This window comes from Callorhinchus milii, unplaced genomic scaffold (assembly GCF_018977255.1).
Source record: "Callorhinchus milii isolate IMCB2004 unplaced genomic scaffold, IMCB_Cmil_1.0 Scaffold15, whole genome shotgun sequence".
NCBI classification, from domain to species: domain Eukaryota; kingdom Metazoa; phylum Chordata; class Chondrichthyes; order Chimaeriformes; family Callorhinchidae; genus Callorhinchus; species Callorhinchus milii.
In genome coordinates this window covers 5,712,620-5,738,449 of record NW_024704756.1, presented here as the reverse complement: position 1 = coordinate 5,738,449, position 25,830 = coordinate 5,712,620, and the positions used below count along the sequence as shown (strand labels likewise).

At 40.9% G+C, this 25,830-nt stretch overlaps 1 protein-coding gene across 1 annotated transcript in view; it reads right to left on the bottom strand.

Moving 5' to 3' along the window:
* The window catches only part of pcdh19 (protocadherin 19), a 78,831-nt gene that overhangs the window by 5,398 nt on the left and 47,603 nt on the right, over positions 1-25,830 (bottom strand). Inside the window, exons 2-3 of the mRNA XM_007891855.2 lie at positions 17,075-17,133; positions 12,448-12,620 (exon numbers count right to left, since the gene is read on the bottom strand). Coding sequence (XP_007890046.1) covers positions 12,448-12,620; positions 17,075-17,133 — 232 coding nt within the window. The remainder of the gene's footprint in view (positions 1-12,447; positions 12,621-17,074; positions 17,134-25,830) is intronic.

The following is a 25,830-nucleotide window of genomic DNA, read 5'->3' as shown; positions in this document are numbered from 1 at the left end:
TTGCAGACCAACTACTGGCTATTGTAACCAACACTTGACCTGCACCTTTTATGTAACGTTTGAACTGGACTTTACATAAACAACAATACCAATAGCAGCTTGCATTTATATAGCGCTCTTCACGTGGGGTAGTGTCCCGGAGTGCTTCAAAGTGGCAGAGTCTGGCACATACACTTGGCACCAGTTTCCTGGTAGTTGAAAGTGTTCATATAACGTGAGGAAGGTATGATCAATAGGAGAAGAGAAAAAATATTCTCCTTCCAACTTTTACACCTTGGAAAATCTAAACCTCCTTTGAAGTTTTGTGCTGGTGGTCGCATTAAAGCTATATTTAAAAAAAACTATCAATGTCTGCAGAGGTGGAACGTGAAAAAATGCTAAAGTACATTCAAGCTACAGATGTGGCAAAAATAACAACGAAATGCATTTTACTCTGAATACTAATAACCTTTCCAAACAGAGATTTGAATTATAGATGCACTCTCTTCCAGCCAGACAGTTTCATGATCCTGAACATCAGGTCAGCACTCCGAATGTAATACTGAATTGCGATGGTAGCTGTCAATGTCGGTACCATTTCTGGGTTCCAGAAATATTTGAATGGCAAGAGATGGCAAACTTTTCCCATCGTCATTGCTCTCTGTTGTTCACCCTACTTGTATCGATAGTGAATGAGGCAGACAGATGCTTAATTTACATGGCAGATCAAATTCAGTTTGGATCTATTGATCTGAAGTGAATTTGATCTTTCCCAGCATTGCCAAGGCATCATCTGCCTGAAGCAGTGCATTGGTTGAGTAATATTGAACTACAAGCTGACGTATGTGTTGTGCTCCACAGAGGGGCAGAAAAACCAGTGGGAAATCAGAGTTGCTGTTTCTGCATCGTTTTCAGTCACAACCATTTTAAAAGTGGCAGTGGGAGTCCGGGCATTTTTTAAAAAAAACATTGCAGTGACAAAGGCGAGAGCACATTTGCTGGATTTACAGAAAACATTTCAATTCAGAACGGCGGCAAATTCACAGGGGAGTCGCAAACGGGAAAGCCGAGTGCTTTATTCTACATGTTAAGGACGACTTTATAAAGTATGCATTCTTTACAAAGGTCACCTCGTAACTGTTAATAAAATGGCTAATCTACTGTGTCTATGTGCTGCTTAGACCACAGGTGCTGACGTGTGAGGAGAGGGTGGTAATGTGATTTACAATTGTCCTTTCACTTCTGAGACTGTGTTTGAATCTAACGCAGGCTGAAGAGACTATCTCTTCTCTCTAATGCCTTTAAAAGTCCTAAGTGAAATGAATTTAATTAGTCTATTTCTCATTGAGGGCAAGTACACAGTCTCTACACAGTTTGGCACCAATTTGTAAACCAATTAGCATCCTCACTCAGAAATGCCACAGCATGGCTGTTGTGGGAAACAAAATGACACGTGTGTCCATGGCGGTGATGTTACAAGGATTAAAGCATATTGTTGAGGACGAGTAGAGGGAGCTTTTACCCTTCAGCTAACCATGCTAAATCTGACCAGCATTGCCAATACTTACGGCGATAACTGCAAATGAATGCTTTTCAATTAATCCTTCCAGCCCACGAGGTGATCATTCCAGGTTTCAACAGTTCGAGTCAATCAAAATCCCAAATAAACTTGTTTCCTTGTCAAAATTATATCGGATACTAAGAAACAAGACAACAGACCTTAATAAGGATTCCTGTTAAATTTCCCATCGACCTAACCTCTGGAGCTCCCTGTTTCCATCCCTCTGCCTCACGCTCTCTCTCTCTCTATAAATTTCTCTCTCTTTAAATTACACTTCAAAACCTGCCTTTTTGATTGGGCCTACAATCATCTCCCCTTCCCCCTTGCTTGGCATCCTATTCCACCTTAACGTGCTCCGTGACACTATCCTGCAAGCAGGGTGCTATATAAATGTTATTTATAAGTTATAAAATAATAAGTTATTTTTGTTGACAGCTTAAAACTTATTTTTTTTGCTGGAACAAAAGGGTAGGGATGGGGCGGATTAATGCAAATTTAACATGGAATGAAACTTTAAAAAAAGGACAGGGAGAGAGTATAATGTGAAAGAAATGACAAGAGGAGTGCAATGTGATTTTTTTCCGCCTTTTTTCTTACTTTAATATTTAATATTTTAGTTCCTGAAGTTCAATGTAATAATGCATCGCTACGGATTTCCGATAATTATTGATAATAGCTGAAAATATGCACTTTGGCATCAAAGACAGGAATTTCTTCAGGTCTGCTGGAAATCGGGAGTAAAACGGCGTATAAATTTGCTTAAATGTAAATCAATTGACTGAAGAGGAATATATTCTGGATAGTTTCTCTATGCGTACTTATGCAGGATTAGGGATGTCTATTCTGTCAAATGGAACGTTGCTCTAGTTTTGCCACCAAGTATTAGCATCAAGGAGTCAACTCAAGACAGATACAGAAAGAAGCTATCTGCAATCTCTCCCAACATGAACGGTGTCCAATTGGCAGTATTTCTTAATGGGATTCCTTAACAGGGTGTCTCTGAGTCTCACAAACTGGACTCTGCTTCCAATAACCAGAAGTACATCACTCCAACCAATGGTCAGTCGACATAGTCAACTTTCTAGACAAAGTTTCCGTGCTCGATGGAAAATTTAACTGGGTTCCTTATTAAGAAATCTTGCAAGTTGAATCCTGTAGCTCAGTGGTTAGAGCACTCGCCTCGCAAGCGAGAGGACCTGGGTTTGATTCCCGGCAGGGCGAAACGTTTCCTTACTCCCTACACCTCTGTTTACTTAGCATTAAGTAGGAACCCGGTTGTTAGTTGATTGGGGGATCACTTTACCCAGGGGTAATATTTCCTTAAAAAACATTCCCCCCAAAATAATTTGGTCACTCAATCCTTGACTGTGATAAGGCTCTATATCAAACGCAAGTATTATTATTATGTCGTATTTTGGGTCTCAATATTTCCTAAGCCCCACCTTCTGTAAAGCACGCCTTGCTCTGCCTCTGAATCCTTTTTCAGTTTCCACACACCAACTATCCCTCTGTCTGAGAGTAGTTGTGAATTCTGTAATGGTTTATGAGGAGTCTTTTGGAGCTGTTTATTTATTCTTATTAGAAATTGAGAATCGAGACTCCCCTATTTCCTATAGGACCCTTAAGGTTGACTGAGTGAGGAGACTTTCACTCCATTAGTCTGGGTCAGATTTAAAGACAGGTCCCTGAAGTGTTTTAGACCTCTGCTATACCACTCAATGCACTGGTCACTGCATGATACAGCAATCTTAATTCCACTGCAATATTGCTGTGCGCAATTGGCTACCGCATTTCACCTACAGTCAATTCACTTTACAGTATATTCTGTGAAACGCTTTGAGACGTCAAGGAGACGTGATAAGGCGATATTTCAAATTGAAGGATTATTATATTCAGACATTCAAGTCCAAAATGATTTGAACAGATTTTTGAAATGCCCAGAATAAACACTGAGCTGTCAAATTTCACACAGAAACAGTAACGCATTTTAGAAATGTAATCACATAATTTGTTGGATTTATAGAGATTTCATCAACAACAATAACGAGATTACATTTGTATAGCGCCTTTCATGTTGGGAGGACGTCCCAAGGTGCTGGAAATCACAGAGGGAAGGCAATTAAGACAGTCCACCTTGCTTGAACCATGCTCTTTCTCCATTGCTTATCGATGTCTCTTTCAAATGATATAATTGACAAGTTTGATTGATATTTGGGGTAGCAATGGCTTAATAACACTTTGTGTGAAACTCACCACTACCCTTCGCACTTCTATAATTAATCTTGAGCTTGTGCTTCAACTTTTTTATTATATATTATATTTTGTGAGAATTTTCTTCCGCCAAGTTAATGACTGAATGACACATGGTTCAAAGAACTGGCTATTTTGTTCTGCAAGTCAAGAATCACAAACCAGGGGAAGCAAATTTATTTCTTAGCAAGTTACATTTGGCTATAGAAAGCTGAAGGCTACTTTTGAAGTGTGTTGGGTCTGCTCAATGCTCAAGGCATGTCACCTTTGAGCTACTGTGACATCTGAACAGTTAAGAGCCAGATCATAAAGGGCACAACCCTTTCATTGTAGAGTGAGGGTTTATCCCCCCTCCCCCCCCCCCACCACAAAGGTCCCTTCTTGAAAACTCTTTCTGTCGCAGAAAACACAAGACCCAAATTGGCAGCTGTGGTGCAAATGTGCTGCGAGCCTTTGCTTTCAGTAACGGCTGGATGCTCCACCGATCAGCTCAGTCAGAAGTGGAGGAAACTCATCACACATACTCTTATAAGCAGGTTGGGCTGTCAACCAGCACTGGGAATTTGAAAGAGTGATCACAATGGTGCGAAGTGAGTGCATTAAGCATGACCTAACAGGCGGCCAAATCCTGGTCAATGCTGCAAATGTTCCCACTGTCAACTAAGATGCATTTGTTGGATGGGCGCGGGTAGGAGAGAGAGGGGGAGAAGAAAACTGAGAGGAAAAGAAACTAAGGCTATCACAAGGTGCTTGGTTTGGATTTGGGACAAAACTAGTTTTTAAGTTTTAATGAATAAGTTTTTTTTACTTATCACAACAATGACTTTATGACAATTACTATACATTTCCTTTTATTAACGTGCATAATAGTTGAGACTCCTCCTCATCTCAAACAGCTCAGTTAACACTGCACTCTGACAGAGGCAAACAGGGCTAAAACATCAGATACTGGTCCTAACCATTCTGTTTTTCCACAATATTGTTTCTCGTTGCGTTTTTAAATGTCTAAAATATTACCTTTTTAAGTCTGATATGCGGCATTTCCCAACAAAATTCCTTTACAAGAAACCCTTCCATTTACTCCAAGCAGTCTCTGTGTGTACGACTCGGATTCACTTATAAAGAAATCCTATTAGGAAATGCCCCAAATTAGACCCTCTTGTTTCTCAATGGCAAACTGATCAAAACAATGCTAAAGACTAGAGACTGAAGTTATTAGATAAAAGCCACAGAAAACAGAAGTGTTTTTGAACAGTGGTCGATAGTGCGGAATGCTTAAGAATTAAAGTACTTGCAGAGGCATTTGTATGGTTAGTCCCCACAGAGTTTGAGCCCTGGATATATAGGTTAAATTTAAATTCAGCGGCTTTTCCAATGTAATCAAAAAATAGTCCTGTTCCGCCCAGCAATATCAGCAACTTGTGCCTTAATTGATTGAACAGTAATTTGCTCTTACAAGGGGTTAGCAATAGGGGTAAAATGTCAATTCCAGGCCCTGTTATCCCTTGTCACGCTAAGATGCAGATTTCTTTTTCAGTCTCAGAGAAAGCAATGAGGCGGCTCCTTACCCAGATTCCCCTTTGGCTGTCTGCAGTTTGCACTGGTTTTCCTGCTCATTAAGTATTCTGATTGATTGCATGGACACTGCGAAGCACAGACTCTCTGAGCTGACAGAAGGCTACAGTTCCCATTAAAACAACTCCCCTTTCACTGATGCACAAGATACTTGAATGAGTCGAGTCGCAGGCTAAACCTGGTTATTTTCTCCGATGCAATCAGTATTCCCACTAATTCACCCCCCCCCCCCCCCCCCCCCCCCCCGCCACATGCACCCTTCCTTGTCTGAGATGAGGAACTCATTCCTTGTCTTAAAGGAACTTCTCCGCGCAGAGGGTAGTGAGAGCACGGAACTTGCTGTGGTCGAAGCAGGAGGCATCAATATACACGAGGGAAAAGAGAATAGAGGGGTGGATACAGGAGTGGGGACTGCAAGGGTGGAGGCTATGTTGGGTTAGTTGGGCCAAATGGCCTGTTTCCATCTTGTACATTACTCTATGCAATTCTGTGACGCTCCTGTAAATGCCACTCGGTTACTAGTTTGTTCAGGCGTGTGGCTCGGAGCCTCAGGTCCAGTTGCTGCCTGATTTCCCTCGTCAACTCTTGGCATCTGTCCCCCCACTCAGCATCTGCCTCTCTGCTCAGAACCCACCCCTAACTAAACCAGCTGTGATCTGCCACTTGCCATGTGTGCCACTGTTTACTAATTTTAAGTATCATGATGGAGAGGGAGTACCCCTAATGAAAAGCGCCTCTTTTTGATCCTAAAATATTATGGCAAAATAAGACTTTGTTCCTTTTTTCAAAAGGTCTTGCCTCTTCAAGACCTGTCAACTTACACATCACCATTGCCAAAGGGAAACACCAATATTCTAGCACTGCGTAATCTCCAAATTTATAAAGTAAATAATATTGGGAACAAATTAGGGATCAAAATAGTTGTTCGCATATCTCAGGCTGTGCAGTTATTCTCTAAATGACTAATAACTCTTGCATTTGATGTAATGCCTTATCATGTTGTTGGAAAGATATTTCTAAGCACTTCTCGGGATTTACTGTAAAGTGCAGTGACTGTGCATTTGCAGAGAAATGTGGCAGCCAATTTGTGCATAGCAATATCACACAAACTGTCATGAAGTGAATGATCAATTTTATCTGGAGGATCGTTGGCCTGGACACTGAAAGGCAGAAACTGCATTTTCTTTTTGAGTAGTTCCATGGGATTTTAAAAATGTATTGTCAATCTGGGTTAGCTGCAGGTTTGGTGTTTTTCAGCCCACTGAATGGATTCAAAAGTCCTGGAAAAGTCTGATGACTGGTGAATAGTGTCTTCTTGATGGAAAGATTAATTTTGGAAAGGATCATTCACCTAGCCGGCATTTTATTTAAGCAAAAGGGTGTGCCGTGAGGTAGCGTGTGAGTCAGCAACAAACGACTACACTGGGTAAATAAAGAGGGCTGCAAACTGAGAGTTTATGGCAAGTAAATTCTGCCATAATTGACTTTACCAATATTGTAATGTACGTTTCACACTCTACTGTTCTTTGTAGCTCAGAAACACTACAGAGGCTCATCTACAATAGGAACTAAAATGTGCTTTGAGAATCGTATAAGTTAAGTTTCATTCCTCTGTAAATTTGCCTAATTCTATAACCCCAAATTCCTCAAGAATTACTTACAGAAAGTAATGCAATAACATTTCAATTTAGCTGAAATTTGGGGAAATGCACTTCCAAACATTGGGAAGGAGGTTCAGCAAAGCCACTCAATGTTTTCCACAAGTGGCTTTGAGTGTAATCATTTGGACAACAATTTGGGAAGGGGAAAGATTACCCCTCTCCCATGTTATTCATTAGTAATAATCCTTCCATTTGGTATAGGACCTTTAATGTCGGGAGAATAAGAATGATAATCCTTATCATGTCTTCGAGATGTCTCAAAGCGCTTTACAGAATATATTGTAAAATTAATTGACTAGATATTTTATGGGCGAATGCCCAATCCGTGATCTCCAGGATGGTGAGATGATTATCATCAGTGCTAACTGCGACATCAAATGTGTTTTTCACTCCTTGATTTAGACAGATTTAGATATGATAATCGCTGAATAATTGTATAATTACTGTAGTCCACTGATATTTAATTGTAGGGTAACCACATTTTTGTATCAACTAATAGGTCAGTGACTATTTGATTTAAATGGGAAGTAAAATACTTTTAATAGCAAGCTACATGGTCGGATATGCAGCACGTTAGGTCAATATCAGAAATCTGGCACATTTAAAGCTTGATGCAGTTGCAGCTTTTCAGTCATTATTTGTAGTCTTGGTTATGTGTTGACAGGTAAACCACTGCCACCGGCTGTACATACTTTCCTATTAGTTGTGACTGGCAATGCGTAGAAAGCTGGGCAACCTCTAAAATGTTAGTGTTTTTTGTTGTGTCCAGTTTATAACTCTATTTCCTTCTGAGTTATTACAGCGCTAATCAGGAACAAGCAACACCCAGTGCAGTTTTAGACTGAATCAAGAACTGATCCCAGGTCATTCAAACTCAAACCAGACACGATGCACAAAATCAGTCTCGAGAGTTAACATTGCAAGAGAAAACCTCGCCCCAGGCTCTGTGCTCCTCCGCTCTAGGTTTTTATGGGTGAAGCCCATTGTGAAATGGAAATCTTCACCATTAGAAATACAAGCTTAAAATGACGCCAGTTTTGTTGTTTGCACAGACTTGTCAAGAGACTTGGCACGCTTCAGTTTGTGACCCGGACCAGTGTTCCTTCACTGGTTACACAGGGTGTATTCTGGCTAGCAGTCTACCTGACCACAGCCCGCCCCTGCTAGATTCACTTGTGGAGATATTTGGATATTTCTCACTTTGCTATAACATCTTTTGCTTTATCACACTTGTACGTTTCACTCTACTGTTCTTTGTAGCTCAAAAACATTAGCTGAAACCTCTGTAAAGATGAATTTGATTTCCACTGCTATCTCTCCACACTGTGCCAGGAATAGAAAATGCATGTCGGACACCTGTTGGATAAAATATTTATCCAACAAGCAAACCACTGTGCTTGTTGCTGAGAGAACAGCTATGGAGTAGTAGACAGCGGCTGAATGATGGTCACTTTATCATTGTAACATCTGTAATGAGGATTGTGTGTGTGTCTGTAAATCAGATGAGAACAGGGTGTGTGTGTGTAAATGAGGGCAGGGCAGGATTGTGTGTTTTTCTTTCTCCCGTTTGGTCACACAGGTGCTGGTAGCTTCCCGCTACCCTGCTCAAGTGATCATTATAATAATAATCCTTGCATTTGATATAGCGCTTTTCACGTCCCAAAGCGCTTCACAGAATATACTGTAAAGTGAATTGACTGTATATTTGTGGGCGAACGCGGCAGCCAATTGCGCACAGCAATGTCCCACAAACAGTCGTAGATTGAAAATGACCAATTTATTATTGTTTTTTGTTTTGGAGGGATTATTATTAGGCGTGTGGAGTAAGGAAACTTGCCCAAGGTTTCGCCCTGCCTGGAATTGAACTCAGGTCTCTCACTTGCAAAGCGAGTGTTCTAACCACTGAGCTACAAGACTCATTCTTCATCCGTGAGGTTCGGATCTGAGTGTCAACAGGCTGTGAGGCTATTGGAGCTTCACAGCTAAAACCAATCCTGTCCTTATCATGGGACACTGGATAGTGGTCCCTTTCCTGAGAATAATTGCAGGTACCTCAGCACTTTGCAAGATTCGAACCTGCAGCCTCCTGGTCGGTATAATCTATTATTGACTAGCTGTGGCACTAAGGCAGTGTGGGAGATGGTAGGAACACATTTTAAATTACTTTTGTATTATCTAGATGGTAGAAAGGTACTTCATGCTAAAAAAATCACTTTCCTGTTGCTTGTTTTTCCTATTAATCCTTCATAATAAGAAGCACACATAGAAATTCCTGCTAATCTACCTGATTATCTTGCAGGAAAACTGCAGGAATGACGCTACATGCGTTGATCCGCTTGAGTGAAAGTCATCAAGAACTATAGCTCATTAACAGAAGATGTCAGTGAGAAACGCCTAACCCACAAGTTAAACAATATGTATTGGACATAAGAACAGATGGAATCTAATCTCAGGATCCCAGTCACAAATGGGTCAAGCTTTGCTTGCTGCCACAGATGGTATTTGGAGCACTTGATTAGATTAAGTATAATATCCCCAACCAACTAACCATTGTTCGCTCCATAATCTCCAATGGCGACTGTAAATTGCAACAAGTATTGATTTTAAAATAAAACTGGCCCCTGTGTGAACGTTACCAACCACTTCAGAAGTGTGGGGAGTCAGAGCAAATGATACTACCAATGCACCAATGCCAACTGGGTTTAAAAGAATTGGGAGTAAAAGCTAAGGTGAGGGGGGGGTAACAAAGCATTGAGAAAGGATTTGTTCTCAAATCTTTGCCAAGTGTTTAATATAATAATAATCCTTGCATTTGAACAGCACCTTATCACATCCTCAAGATTTCCCAAAGCGCTTCACAGAATATGCTGTAAAGTGTAGTGACTATATATTTCGCGGGTGTTTAATAATCTCAGATGTGTCACTTGGATGTCAAATTCTTCAGTGAGTGGAGCAAGGTAACGAATGGTGCTTCTATGTGGACTACATTCCCGCACACCTCTTTAGACTCCAGGAAGGCAGTGGGTTAAGGTTGGGAGCAGTTGACTTATCCCTCCCTCTCTCTCTCTGTCGGGGAATGGGAAGTGCTGCTTCGCATGTTAGTTGGTTCGAGCTGCAAGGCCTCGCTGGGATTTATCAGCCAACAGCTGATTCTGAACCGGTGTGAAGTGCGGCTCGTGCTGAGGTGCCATTACAGCCAGAAGTACCACCTCTCTCAATCTGAGGCAACGCAGGCTCGTGGGAAAACTGATGCTAAATCATTTGCATTTCGTTTGGGGTCTGAAACTAATAAAAGGGGCAGGGGAAACGAACTACCCCCAAAAAAAGCAAAATAAATAGGAATTTTGCACCATTTGGGGAGGTGCTATATATATATATATATATATATATACTTTAAGAGATTTTTCTTCCGTTGTTGTTTGATCGCTGATGTGATTGAATGTATAGTACGTTGCCAATTTTGTGCGAGCTGCCAGGAATTTATGGTGCGCTCGAGAACTAGATCCACAGGAAGAATTACCTGATGTCAGATAAGGCAGCTTTCAGTGACTGTCGTATCCATGGGGATCTGTAGAGCTTGCACGAACACAGTCCACACAGGGAATCCACAACTGAAGCAACTATCACCCACAGTGTCTGAAGTGATATATTTACATCTGATATCAGTCTGCCACCAGGAGGCTGAACATTAATAGAACTCAGATTGATATTCGTTTAAATAGGAAAGAAGCGGGGCTCTGCATGCTCACTGAGTCAAGGCTACACAGCAGCTCTCCTTTATTTTTGTACAAGTAAATGCCGAACAGCCACAGATGTGTTGGCGGCAAAGCTGAACCAGCTTGGTGCTCCCATTAAAATGAATTGGAAATCGGGAGTTTCGAACATGCCAGGATGCTGGCGCAGACATTACATTACCTCCATGTTTGCAGCAGATTTCAGTCAAAGTGGCCGTTGCTGTTTTTTCCCCCAACGAGATGGCCTTGATCTAAGTTCATTGCCTTTTTTATTTATCATAGAATCATAGAATGTTACGGCACAGAAGGAGGCCATTCAGCCCATTGAGTCTGTGCCGGCTCTTTGACAGAGCAATTGACTTTTATTAACCCCACTCACCAGCTTTCTCCCCATAACCCTGCAAACCTGTCTTCTCCAGATACCTATCCAGTTCTCTCTTAAAAGCTGTTATCGAATCGGACTTCACTGCCCTTTCGGGCAGATCATTCCAAATTTTAACTGTATTTATCCAGTGTGACAAAACAGTGTTCATCCAATGCAATGAATGGGAATGTAGCACTAACATCCTGAGGGCAGGAATTAATAGTGCCTGATCAAGGTTGGAATTTGATGCACAAAAACAGAGATTTGTGAATATATGCTCCCAATTCACTGACTCCCCCTTACTCCCCCTCCAGTGTTTTTTTAAAAAAAATTCAGGTAAATGTTGCGGCAATGTGCCTCTTCCATCTCTGGTATCTCGTTTATAGCTAGGATCTCCCAAGCTGAAAAGCACCATCTATGTGAAAAAATGCTTGTCAAACTTTTTCCTGTTAAAGCACAAGGCTCAATGCCTTAACAGCATTGAAATGTACTGTGAAACCATTTTCCTGTGAAATTACTATGTCTAGAATGAATGCATTTCTTGTGGCTCGACCTACCCAAATAGATGCTACCTCATTGAACAAACCAACAACAACAACATTACAAGTTACACAGTCACCAAACTTTCCAGTAAATCCTGCATAACCCTGAATCATCCTTCCTGTCACGAAGGGCGCAATTTCAAATACAAGGAATATTATTGTTAAAAAAAATCTTGCAGTATCAGAAAACCACCCTATAAGATATTATATTCCGTAAAGTAGTGAAAACTTCAATTAATTTACAATCTGTCCTACAAAAATAAATGTGATTTGAAAAGGATTTTCCATAGGATATTTAATTTCATTATTTATAGAATTGGATGCGAGTTACTCTGCTGTGCGCAATTGGCTATTTGCCCTCAAAATACAGTCGATCCATTTTGCAGTGTATCCTGTGAAGCGAGTTGAGATGTCTCAATGACGTGATAAGGGACTATATCAAATGCAAGGATTATTATTATTAGTCTAGTTGCCAAATGTATATAGGAGTATTATATCCTAATTATGCATAGTATTCATTTCAAAAATAAATAATAATAATTTGGAGCACTCGATCTATGACTGCTTGTCGGACACTGCTGTCCGCAATCGGCTGCCCCGTTCGCTCACAAAACATACTATATGATTATTTCTCAAAGGTGAAATTGTCTTCAAATAAGTACAAAAGAAGAGAAGAATTTTTCTCTCAAAGAGGTGTCATTTGTCGAGTTCGTAATCCTTGTCCAAAGAACCCACTATTAAAGGCTGTACATTTCACCCCCAAGTTCTTTCATCGCCTTACCTTGCTCAGGTACCTGCGAGCCAGTGGAATTAAGAGTTGTATTCAGTACTTCATTGATGGCTGTGTCACAGTACAGGCCTCGGTGCACATCATGTTCGCTGTCAGTTTGGTCACTTTCTTCGTGTCCGCTGTCCTTGAGACTGTTTCTTTCCAGATCCTTGAATGTGGAACTACTGAAGTGTGAAGCAAGACTGATTTATTGTCATGCCAAGCAGTATCAGATAATGTACCCCTTATGGAAAAGAAATGTATTGCAATACATATTGCTTCATATTGAAGTATATCAAAAATATATTGCCATACATTACAACCTGTGTCAAAATGTATCAAAGTCAAGGGGTCATTTTTTTCTCTAAGAGGATTTCTGTTCCTAAGTAAGACAAAGCAAATTTAGTTCTGTTTCTATTCCCTTCTTCTCTTGCTCTGGTAAATGGCTTGTGTTAAAGCTGCCCTATATTTTTTTTCCCGGGGACTCCTAGTCAATTTCAGGTCAATTTCATGTTCTCAGGATTGACTGAGGTGGTGATCTTTTGTGTGTCACTGAACTGATTTGATGGTGAAATCATTGTGGCCAGATTGTTGCCATGGAATTTAAAAAGCCACAAAAAAAACGATTGCGATATAGTGAATCACATTAAAAGGGAGACTATTTTCTTGTATCATCAGATTTAATTAGATATCTATTTTTTTTTAAAAATGTTCTATGTACTTTAAAAGCAAAGAAAGGACAACAAGTTTGGGCAGTTTTCGTAACACAGAACTATGTATTCTATAATGAAATAAAAAAGGTGTTTATTTCGTGTTTTCAAGATGATCTTGAAAATAAGCAGAGGAGAGAGAAAGAGAAAATGTACATCTCTGACATGTGTGCAAACCCAGAAAAAGATGGTATCAGCCCCATCTAAATTAATGATATCTCTCAATCTGTGTGGAATTTTTAAATACCTTCGAGATGCCTCGAAATATGTGACTGTGTAATGTTTTTTCCTTCCTTCACCAGCACTGTCAGCTTCTCAGTGGGAATGTGACCACATCATCACATGCACAAGGCACAGTGAAACCTGCACCATTAGTTTCAGGCCCTGTGACCTACATATATATGTATAATTATATATTTAAAACTCTGTGGTCCATCCCATGCCACAGCTCAATGCTGATTGAGGCATGACGATGTGTCCTCGTCTGCAAGGGGCCACATTCATTGACTTCCTGATAAACCCACCGACTCGACAACCTTATTCCATTTTCTATTCCATGTAATTCAAGATGTAGAGATGAGATTTGCTGCTGCAGCAATGGGATCTTTCAGGATCTGTGTATGTGAGTGAGTGAGTGAGTGATTGTGACTGTGTGTGTAAGTGACGAAATGTAGCTCAGCATTGGGAAGAGATAGCCCCAGGTTTTCCCAGCCCTACCTAACCAACCCATTTCTTTCCCTCAAATTACATCTGCCTGAGAAACGAGAAGGTTAATTATATCTGGCACGAAATTGAGAGAGACTCCCCAGCTGACTAGTGTTGCCATCCTGCTCTCAGTGTTCAGGGAGGATTTTGACACTGAAATAAATAATATAGCTCATTACAGATTTTTTTTAGTTCATTTAGAGAACATTGTGAATTCAGTAATATTCCAGGCGCAGTGCATTTCTCTTCAGCTTTACAGCGCTTCACATTAAAAATTTACGTGGCAATTCTGCAGAGAAACGGTACAGAGTTTAAGCTGTAATTGACATTCAATAGCCCACTGGTTGCTCAAAATTCAGGCAACAAAAAACATCCAACAGCTATAAAACGTTGAAATAGTGCAACTTTTGTTTACCTAAACCAAAACATATTCCAATTTATGACTGGACGTAGAAATATGGATTTCATTATGTTCCATGATATTTTACAGAAAAACCTTTCGCAAAGCCAAAGTATTTTTGCCCCTCTCCCACCCCACTCCACCAGGCCGAATGTTTTAAATAAGTTAATGCATTATGTGGGGTTCTGAACCAGGTTCTAGTTGTGCAATGTTACTCAACCTTTTGTTTTCGCTCTTCCAACTCTGGTTTAATGCTCATTCCTCATGCCTTTCCACTCCGCTGAGCTTTCTCCTCTGGATTACTGTTCCCGAAACGACTTTGCTTTTGTAACTCACTTCCTGCCTTGGAAAAACCTCTGAAAAGTATATCTCTTTGACCGCAACTCTTTAAATCTCATTTCCCTGCTCAGTGTCCGCCGCTGTGTTTGTTGAGCGCTTTGCATTGTATGTAAAGGTCCCCTGTGTAAATGCAAATGTCCTTGTTGTTGAGTTAGATGATATGAGCTGGAAGGTGATGAGAATGTTACTATCGTCATTAACATCCCAGAGTGGGAAACTTGGAAAATGCTGCTAACTGGAATTGGTCTCCACTGATCCTCTGTGGGAAGCATTGTTGAGTGTGAGTGTTGGGTGAGTGGGGGGGGGGATTCTTCCTGGCATGTTGTGGCTCCATATCCTGTAGATATGCAGTTATGACCAGCGCTTAAGGTACTGCAGTGTTGCTGCCTCCTGTAAAACCCTACTATTAAATGAGTCACTGCCATCTCAATGAGTGGAAAAGGTGACAAAATCAGAGTGCTGAGTGTAGATGGAAAGGTGATGGTTGGGGGGAGGGGGGGGGGGGCTGGGAGGGGAAAAAAAGGCCTTTGAGAGATCAAAGAATCCTCTCCAATTGTTGAATATAAAAATGTTTTTTCCTAGGTAACTAATACAGATCTCTGCAACTGGTCCTTGACAAATTTGCATTTTGTAATGAAACTACTCTGCAAACCATTTCCCCAAAGGATGAAGGACATGGGGTGAAGCCGTCTAGTTTATTTCTGTGAAATGCCATTCTGTTCGAGGTAGCAGAGCAGTTTTGTGCATGTGTGTGTGTATATATATACACACACATATATAAAAACATTTAAAATCTGCAGCTCCTTAGAATCGTGGCCTAGCTCTCCCCATCTCTGCAGAATACAGGTATTTATTATTTATGGCTTTTTCTATGTAGGGTACATAAACACGAAGAAAGAGTGAAAACATAACCTCTACAGGTTGTTTATCTCTCTACCTTTTTAATTATTGATAAAAATGAAGAAGATTCTTATGGTCCAGTAGGGTGGATGGGCTGTGTGTGTGTTCATGTGAGCCGATACCCCAGAAACCAGTTGAAGGTTGCTCTGTCCCTCAATTGTTCTTTGACAAATGTGTCTAAATGGAAGACTATGGTGTTCTGTAGGTGTGAGTTTGCTCTAGTTCTGACTTGGTGGGGAAGGCAGTTTTCTTTGTATTTTCATGCCAGTGGGTAGGTTTATTTTACCCCCCCCCCCCCCCCCCCCTCGCTCCTCCATTGAAATGTCGTTCCCCTCCCCTCTCCCCCCTGCTCCACCTCTCATGAGCTCTCGGAAAGAAATCTGCTCTGAGCTATTGTGTTCACTTCTATCAAAGCTGTGGTGAGACTTCAAATTCTTCCCTTTGTGAAGCCCATTAATACCAGGTCTTGACCTGGAGTTAAGCATTCATTTTTTCATGCCTCTTCTCAGCTGCACATTTTCTCTTTAATACCGCCTTTTATTATGGTGAGTGTGGGGTGAGGAATGACATTCCGCTGTTCAGGTAAAGTTACTGATCTTGCCGTTCAATTCTGATAATAGCGAAATGCACATGGCCCAAGGCTAGTAACTTTACCGACCAGTGGAAATGCCAATCTTCTTAAATTCCTAGCAAACTACAACAAGCCTTTTCTTCTCCCTTTCTATTCTATCATTTGAGCTCCGGTGTCTGAGGGGCACAGAGGAATGCAGAGAGCAGACATTTCACGCAGTGGAGCTCCCATTTATGCATGTCTACGTCTAGAGAATCTTTTCAAGCCACAAATTTATCCACTGATTGCATTCTCTCATGTTCAGTCGCCATTGCTCATTCTAAATATCCCACCACTTCGGCTGAGCTTTTAACTACATCGCCTCTTTGTCTTCTGCAACTCTCTTCCTAAATCTATTCTCTTTAAGCTTCCTCTTTCCCTGCCTTCCAAAGACTCCTTATAAAAAGTTTATTTTTTTAATTGGGCCTTTTGATCAACACCCTTAACTCTCTCGTCCAGGTGTTGATTGTTAAGTGCTTGAATTCTGCATGACAGAAATGCCATGTAACTGCAAGTTGTAGCCGCTGAAGTTTGGCAAGAGATATTGGGAGCTTTTCTAATTTGTATCCTTCCAGTTGTACAACCTCACTTTCCTGCTGCTCATTACTGTTGTATTTAAAATGCCTTTCCTGAGACAGTGTTCTGTTGGTGGCCGTCACTGGGATTGACAGGCTGAGCAGATCCGAGTCTCTTCTTCCCAAAGCCTCCGTAATGTACGCTTCTCGGTGGTTTAAACTGTGACTTGAGATGAGATTGCTCTACTCCAAACAGTCTCGTGCAATGTTTCCCAGCAGAATATTGTTTTTTTTTAAAAAAAGAGCCTGATCCAAGAGAATTTTGCGATCAAATTATACGATGTCAGGTAAATGGATTACAACAGGTTTCTAACAATAATGAGAAAAGGGCACCAAAGCAGACGGCATTCATTATCTGAATGCATTCACACTGTTTAATGTAAAAACCATCATGACTTACCTTTTAATAAGGTGCTGTCTGCTGTTCACATAGCTTGACTCGATGGAGTAATTCTCCGACTAAAGAGAAAAGATAAAAAACACGGATGTTTAAAATAAAGATCACAGCATCTTGCAATCACACAGCAAGACTCTATTCTGCAGTAGAACATGGATTCCTTCAGCATCTACAAAACAGTCTATTTTTTGTCTGCTGTTGCAGACTTGATAGATAAAAGCCTTCTTGAACTAATCAGCTCATCTTCAGTCAAATGCCATTGAATTATCACCTTTTTCCAGATAAGCTTTGTGCCTAAGGTTGCCTGCTAACATCTGCAAAAATTACTCGTTCCTGTCTTTCACTGACAAAAACTTCCACAGCAGATTAACAAGCTTTGCGAATGAGGTGCAGTGCTCCCCATTTTGAGATCCAAACTGTTTCTCTTCAATATTTATTTTAACAGGATGTTAACGAAACATCTGTGACAACAGGCGAAAGTGATACAGTGGAGAAACAGTGACAATTCATCTCCACAGATAAATTGGTAGGTGTTTTGAGACAGTTTCTGTGAGCAACCCAGGACTGTGGACACCTTGACATCTGCTGGCTCAGTGGGTTTCCTGTTCTGTAGTGAATTAACTGAACTCGAGAAGGTTGTTTCTCCCCAGGTCCCCGGCCAACAATGTCCCAGATAAAACTGATCATTCACTTTGTGGCCGTTTATGAGACATTGCGGGGCGCAAATTGGCTGACCGGTTCGCCTACAAAACGTACAGTCAGTACACTTGATAGATCATCCTGATGTGAAAGATGGCACTTCAAATGCAAGGATTATTATTATTTTCCAATTACTGTAAAGTGCTTTTGAGACATTTTGATGTAAAAGGTGCTACAGAAATTCAATTTTTTTTTCAGTGAGTATTTGAAAACCATTTAACCACAGCCCCATCCAGCTCACCTGCCATTTCCCATTTTCTTAAGATTAAGACCACAGTTTTAGAATTGCTTATTAACAATAATAATCCTTGGATTTGATATAGAGCCTTTAATGCTGGCAAGACACCCGAATGCCGTCACAGGATATACTGAAATGTGTGGTGGCTGTGCATTGTGTAGACAATAAGTGCTCTGAAACGCGTCCGGCGTGGAAGGCGCTATATAAATCCAAGTTGTTGTTGTTGTTGTTGTTGTAGACTAACTAAGGCACAATCTTCAATTTTAAGGCAATACCCACAAGAAAAAATAGGTTTCAAAGATGTCTGCATCCATGCATGTTCCAGTAGAGGTCACTGGATACTGATTTGGAGCAGAAAGTTATGATCTTCAACACCACTTACTTCCTGCAATAAATGATTACACTGCCTCTTAATAGACAATCCTATCTGTCACTTGGCCCTCCTTCTCTAACACTCGTCTTACAGCTCAGAAAATCTAACCTTTTCTCCCCTTCATTACTGCTCCAGTCTGCCAACTCTTGCTTCCTATGTCTGTGATATCAGCTCCCTCCACTCCTTTAACTCCTTAAGTATCTCAGTATTCATCCTATTTCACACATTGTCCCATTTGTACACTAGTCTTTCCTCCCCTCTATAATTATCCTGTGCTTTACTCTGAATCTCTTTGCTTTCTTTATGTTCTGCAAGTTCCGTCCAAAGGTAACCTTGCAACCAAAAATCCCACCTCTGAACTCTCTCCTTTCAGAAAATTGACCCTGAAGCAACCTGTGCTATAACCTCACGTGTAATACTAGTGAGAACCAACTTCTGGTTTCCTTCCATGAAATAAGATCTTCAAAAACGAAGCACCTCAATGAAGTGCCTTACAATTCCGAACAAAGCAATCACATCATGATTTCTGCGGTAAATTCTAACTGTGGTCTACAATGGAGAAATTATTGCTGTACGCACCAATGGTGCTACAGATGTTGCCTTAAAGGATTAGGGCTGACCAGTGCTGGTTAAAATGAGCTGAAGGAAAATATTGCACACAAAAGGTTGCTTTCACAACCCAACCACAGTATATTACATTTCCTACACAGCTGTCTCTTAAATTGTACCTCAATTGACTAATAATTTAGTAGTGATAGAACAATATGAAACTGTCATAACTATGAGCACAACATAAAGACTAAACAGCCCTATTTATGCTAAGCAAGACAGCAATGAACAAGTAGCCCTTCAATCCTCTTCAAGCCTGTCCCCTCCAAGCATCGTAATAGCAGATATGGGTGTGTTTGTGTGTGGGAGATTGTGGGGCAGTCTGGATAGAGTAGGTTAGGGAGGGAGGGCAGAAGGATAAATAAGAGCAAAGCATCTGCATTGATATCGTAAAAGTAATGAAATGTGAACCATTGAGGGAGTCAAATCTATGCAGGCCTGTCTAATGTACTCAGAAAATAATGCTTTAACAGTGCTGATTACAAGTGATCTTTACAGAAATAATGTCACATTTAGCACAATATCAGCCTCACAAGGTGCAGTGTGTTACTCTGTCATAGCCAAGGGAGACTGCGCTGTGAACAGCTCAGCTATTGCCTTCCCATAGTAATTACTGTCGTGAAACCGCACTTGAGATTCACTGCGGGTCTCTGCAGTTCCTCACTTTATAATCCAACATTGTGAACTGGAGCATTTAGCCTGTGAAACTACACGCAGAACAGAATACAGTTTTGAAATGGCACGGATTAAAGACCGTGTATTTTAAATACAATTAGGATTTTAAAAAGAATAACGTGACAAGTCACACGCAAGGACAAATGGAAAAGGGGTTGGGGAGGAGAAGGAGAGAGATGTTTGAGTAATTCTGGGAGCTCTTCTCTGCAGGTTTATAGTGGTGACTGCAATACTGATGTTTAAATAAAGTCCAGCTGAGCGGCGCTTTTGCAATTGGTCTCTAATCGTACTCTGAATTTGTGTGCAATGGCAGGTGCTCCAACTCATAAATGTGCATTTTGAAATCGGAATGGTGACATTTCTAAGCACCATGAATGGTGTCGGGGAAACTGCTTCTGGTAACTAGGAATACATATGTTGAACTGGGGATCTCCAGCCCACTGCTGCCTACTCTCAGAGCGGAGTTCCCCTTGGGTTCAGTGGGATTTCTAACTGGAATTCCTTCATAAGAAAACCTTGCATTTGATTTAGCATCTTATCACATTGTCAAGACGTCTCAAAGCGCCTCAGAGGATACACTGTAAAGTGGACTGAATGTATATTTTATGGGCAGACAGTTTGCGCATGGCGATGCCCCACAAATAGCCATGGAGAGTGACCAATTTTTTATTTGGGAGATTTGATGGCCAGGAAACGGGTAGAAACTTCCTTCTCTTTTTAAATAGCGCCATGGGATCTTCAACGTCCACCTGAGCAGGCAGAGCACACACACACATACACAGACAGTTTAACGTCTTATCTGAAGGATGGCACCTCTGACAATGCAACCCCTCTCCCCACCATTGCATCGTAGTGTCAGCTCACTGTCACCGATTAGTTAGGCTGAATGGGCTGCAGTTATATGTAACAGTGTAGAAACTCTGTCTTTTATACACCAGCGTCTCAGGTGTGTGCATGAGTATTCATTTGTACGTGTCCCAGCATTGCAGTTGCAGTTGAAAGTGGTTGTTTCTCTAGGGAAATGTGCTCCCCAACCAGTGAGCAAGTCTGCAGGTTTCAGCCATTTTTGTTGTCGTTGTCGGTAATAAGTTAACAATCAGAATGCACAAGAGAGGTTATTAATATTTGGAAATGGTACTTGTCACACTCCCTAACACATAACATATGGTAGGTTCCAAACCTGAATAAATTATTTAAAAACACAGGGCAGGGAGCAAGTGACTTCCTTTTGTCTTGTGAGCAGCCGGTTCTACAGGTCAGTTTGTATCCAGAAATAACTTCCCAGGTGGACTCCATTGTTGGGAACAGCAAGCTTCCCAGCAGCAGCAAAGCCAGGCCTTAACAATTAGGAGAGACCCAGCAAATCTACAGAAGCTTTACTGAGATTGAGAGAGATGTGTTGGGACGAGTCTTTAATGTCCAATTACATTTTAAGGCTGCTTTAATGCAATATTAATGCAATGCAATAGTACGCAATTCAGAGGGTTGTGAGCACGTACAAGGATTAGATTTACTGGATACATTTATTGTTGCCAAACATTATTTCAGACTTTGAGATTATGTTCTATTTTGGGAGGCTGTATGTGGAAGACATATCTGGGATGAAATATGTGTATCGTCCCTGTAAGGGAAACAAGAGATGCTCATGATCTTTAAAAGGTGCACGACAGCTATTACATCAAAAGATGCCACATGTGGGCAGTTAAGGTAGCTACGAATCTCACTTTCTGTAATTTGCTAAGCTTAATATTATAGAATGAATGAACGAAATGTAAAACTACTTAACTCACAGCAATTCCCTTTCTACCTTTGAATGCCCCAGATTTAAGGCTGGATCAATAGAATCATTCAAAAGGAACTGGATTAATATAAATAATAATAATCCCCGCATTTGATATTGCGCTTTTCGGGTCAGGGGGACGTCTCAAAGCACTTTACAGGATTTTACTGTAAAGTGTATTTGACTGATTCCGTATTTTGTAGGTGAATGCAGTAGCCAATTCATGCACAGCAATGTTCCCAAAAAAGCCATGAAGTGAATGACCAATGTTATCTGGAGGGCTGGTGGCTGGGAGACCAGGAGAAACTCTATTCTTAATTTTTTTTAAAAAAAAGGAATTAAATGATACAGGTAGCAATGACGCAGACTCGATGGCCAAATGGCCACCTTCTGTGCAACAAACGTCTGTTTCCATCTTGTCACAGTTGTGGTACTATCAGAGTGTACAAATTGGCAAAGGATCAAAACAGAGGGCATAGAGAAAGGCCACATTCACACTGAATCTTAACTCGAGAGGTGCGAGTGTATTTTTAATACAAGAATGATTACGTACATTCTTTTTAGAATAAGTGTGTGCTTAAGGCACACTGTGATCACACTTGTGTGATGCCTTTTTTTCCACCAGACTGTTTCAAACTGTCGAGAGCTCCCCATGTGGCCAGGAATCTCTCACAGCTGCAATTTCTCCTCTGCGTTAACATCTGAGGAAACGTGACCTCTCACTCAAACAACCACAAACCCTAAAGGTAATGCTCAAACATCTCAAAAATGTATCAATGATGACAGTGAATGTATAAAAGAAATCTAATCCCCTCATCAAACTGCATTCCCTCATACTCTTGTGTCAGCTTGGCTAAGTTGATTGTACTCGTGCCTCTAAGACAAAAGGTTGTTGGTTCAAGTCCCACGTTGGGATTTTCAGCTCCTAGTCTAGACTGATACTCGAATGCAATGCTGAGGGGAGTCGGATATTTAGAGGTGCCGCCCTCCTGATGAGACGTTAAACCGAGGTCCCTTCTGCCTGTTGAGGTGGATGTTAAAGATCCCGTGGTTCAACTCGAAAAGAGAGAGGAGTCTCTCCCTGTGTCATTCACTTGGATGTTTTTGGGTACTGCTCTGTGCAAATCAGTCAAATACACGAGTCACTGCGCTTCATAGAAACTCTGTGATGCACCTTGAGATGTTATTGACAATATAGGCCCTATATCAAATGCGAGGATTTTTAATATTTACTCATAATTCACAAACCCACAGATAGCCGTAGTTGGCGTGCTGCAGCTATAGTGTACGCCTCCTCAATGTGCAGAAGGCTCTCCACTTCTTCAATACTTTATTTAAACAAGGAGCTTTTAAATTATAGACACTGTAAAATTACTTTTGAATTGTATTAAACAGAACACCACAGGGAACCCTGCTAGTCTGCCACATTTAATCAACTTGTGAACCCAATATCACGTTTGTAACTCCGTTCCTCCAGTTGTTTGGGTTCGCTTGTCTTAAGTGCGGCTTCAGGCGAGGTCCACCACTATATCCTCTGTAAAACATGACCAGGGCGTCTCCAGTTGCTTAACTGACTTAGCTAGCCTCTGCCCAAGGCACATGTTGAGATGCTACAATTGGCCTCGGCTCCCCTAGACCAGGGTCGTGAAAACCAGCCAGGTTTTTGCATTTCTCACCAGTGACCAATGCAGAAAGATGAGAACAAGATCTCATTGTGATGCCCCTCGTTGGTGATCACTGCCTCGGCTCACACATGACTAGACCCAATAATAATAATAATAAAAATCCTGACATTTGATATAACCTCTTATCACATCTTCGAGACATCTCACAGTGCTTCACGGAATATACTGTAAAGTGAATTGACTACATTTTGTGGGCGAAACATGGCAGCCAATTGTGCACAGCTGTGTCCCACAAACAGTCATGGATTGAGTGACCAAATTATTTTATTATTTTATTTTGAAGGGATTATTACCCCAGAAAGCGATCCGTCAATACCCAATGGGACAAGTTATAAACCTACCACACTATATGCAGTTAATATTTTAAGTATCACTCACTGCCCCCATCTCTTACAACAGCCACAGCAACAACTTGCATTTATTTATATGGTGCCCTTCATATGGGGTAGAGTCTTGAAGCGCTCAGTCTGCCTGAAACCTATTGCTGTCGATAGCTTCCAGAATCTGCCTTAGTCACAATTCCCAGGTAGCCCGTGGACCAGCCAGGCCTGGGATTTAAAGCCATCTGATGCTTTCCGACCAAGGTCACAGCTTAAAGTGTTGCAATATTAATTCTTTAGTTTGGGAAAATAGATCCACTCAGGTGATTTATGTTCGCAATAGTACGTTTATTGACCACTATAACTGCTCACGTCTCCAGCGCAATATGTTTAAGCAATTCAGCTCTTAAACACCATTTTTTCTTGTGTTTTACATTAATCAATCTGCCATTTCCTGCTGCGGGAGGCCATGGACCTACTTGGACCTACTGACCACTTAACAGTATTTAAAATTCCCTGGGCCCCATGACATGGTTGAGATAATTCATAACTAAGTGTCTGTTCCAAACTGTCTTGTCTTGCAACGTCTCTGAGTTACAGTGTCCCTTTCTGCCAGCCTGTGCATTTCCAAATTATCTAAATTATAACAGTGCCACCTGATTTTTTTTCAAGAAGACCGAAAATCCTGTCGAAAGGTTTCACAACCTATCTCCGCACTGCAGAACACCTGCAAACATGTATTAGAATTCTTTCAGATCGAATCAGTGTCGAGAGGGCTGGAAAACATGTGGTTTATATTTAATTGAGTAAAATCATCAACTTAGCCATGAAATTGAAACATTTCTGCGAGGCAGCTCTGTACATCTAACCCTGTGACAATTGCCTGCATTCTGACTCAGAACCATCCTCACAGATGTCTCCTTTATGTATTATAAAACTTTATAAATATATATATATTTTATAGACAGTAAAACTCACAATATCTGTATAAATTGTATAGTTGTACATCTGCCCAAGTCCCGTTCAACAGTTTATATTCTATGCATGTTTGACATAACTCATACTTTGCATAAGTCGTATCAAATGAATGGTCCCAACTGATACAACTTATGTGAGTTTTACTGTATCATTCTTTCCAATTCTTTTGATTTTTCTTGTACAAAACTCAAAAGAATCGGAAAGAATTGTCTGCAAAACGCACGTTGTGACAAAGGGACTGGGTTCAGGCAAGTTTGACCATCCGTAGGAGTGGATTTAAGAGAGCTAGAATCGCGAGAGTCTTCTCCTGCGTTTGCGGGAGTCGAGTCCTTCCAATGGATGCGTCCGGATGTCTGGTGGGAGCTCTGAGCTGACGCGATCGCCTATCTCGACATTTGGGAGTGGAAATCTCGCCGGATGGCGTGACCCACGACCGGTTACCGGCAGGATTCAATATTTGTAAATCCTTTGGGGTCCAGGTTGTAATGCCTGCGTTTTACACCCCAATGTCACTATTTAGTAACCTTCAAACTTGTTAGTTGTGCCTGCAGGTGCAAATTCATCTTGACATCACTGGATTCAATTCAATATCTGATATTCCCTCTCCACGTCCTACCCCACCACCTGCCGATGATAATAATTCATTCTTTGAACAAAAATATGTGCCATTTAATTAAAATTTCTTGTAAGAACAAAAAAGTCTTTAAAAAAGGCAAGATATTTCTTAAAAAAAGTTATTTTTGATTGCTAAAAGTCAGTATTATTTGCATATACTGTTCACCAGAGCTTATTAATTCCCAGACATAATATATTTCGAGCACATTTTGTCCCGCAGGGGCTCGAAATGTCTTGCAGAGACCAGCAAGGATATATATAATTTTTTTTATGTATCAAAAAAATCTGAGAAATCTTATTGACAATACTTCAAATAAAATGCTGAAGGAGTCCTGCAGTGAGAATCTGACACTTTAACTCTGTTGCCATCCATCAAAAGGAATTTTGTTTTAAGACTATTTGACTGGTGCAAAGCAGCACAGAACGCAGAAGTGCCTCTCTAAACAGAGCTCAGGATGAAATGGTGAAGCTCTTTCTAAATAAAGGGCCTCTTTCTTAACTTGGTCCTTGATTCTCGTATTTTGTTTCTCATGGGTATCTTGTGATCACTTATTCAGTCCCTCGCCTAATTGATATTTTAGCATGGTCTTGCGTGCATATTACAGATGGGATGGCACAGTGCATTACTGAAGCATTCATGTTTATTCCTCTGAGGTGCAGGCTTGAATCCGGTCTCCAAAAGGCCTGCTATCTTTGATGCTGAGAAGGGCGTTAAACGGAAGAGTTCTGGGACAATAAATCCAGTTTGAAATGGATTGATTTCCACGGAGCACAACTGCTCTGAACT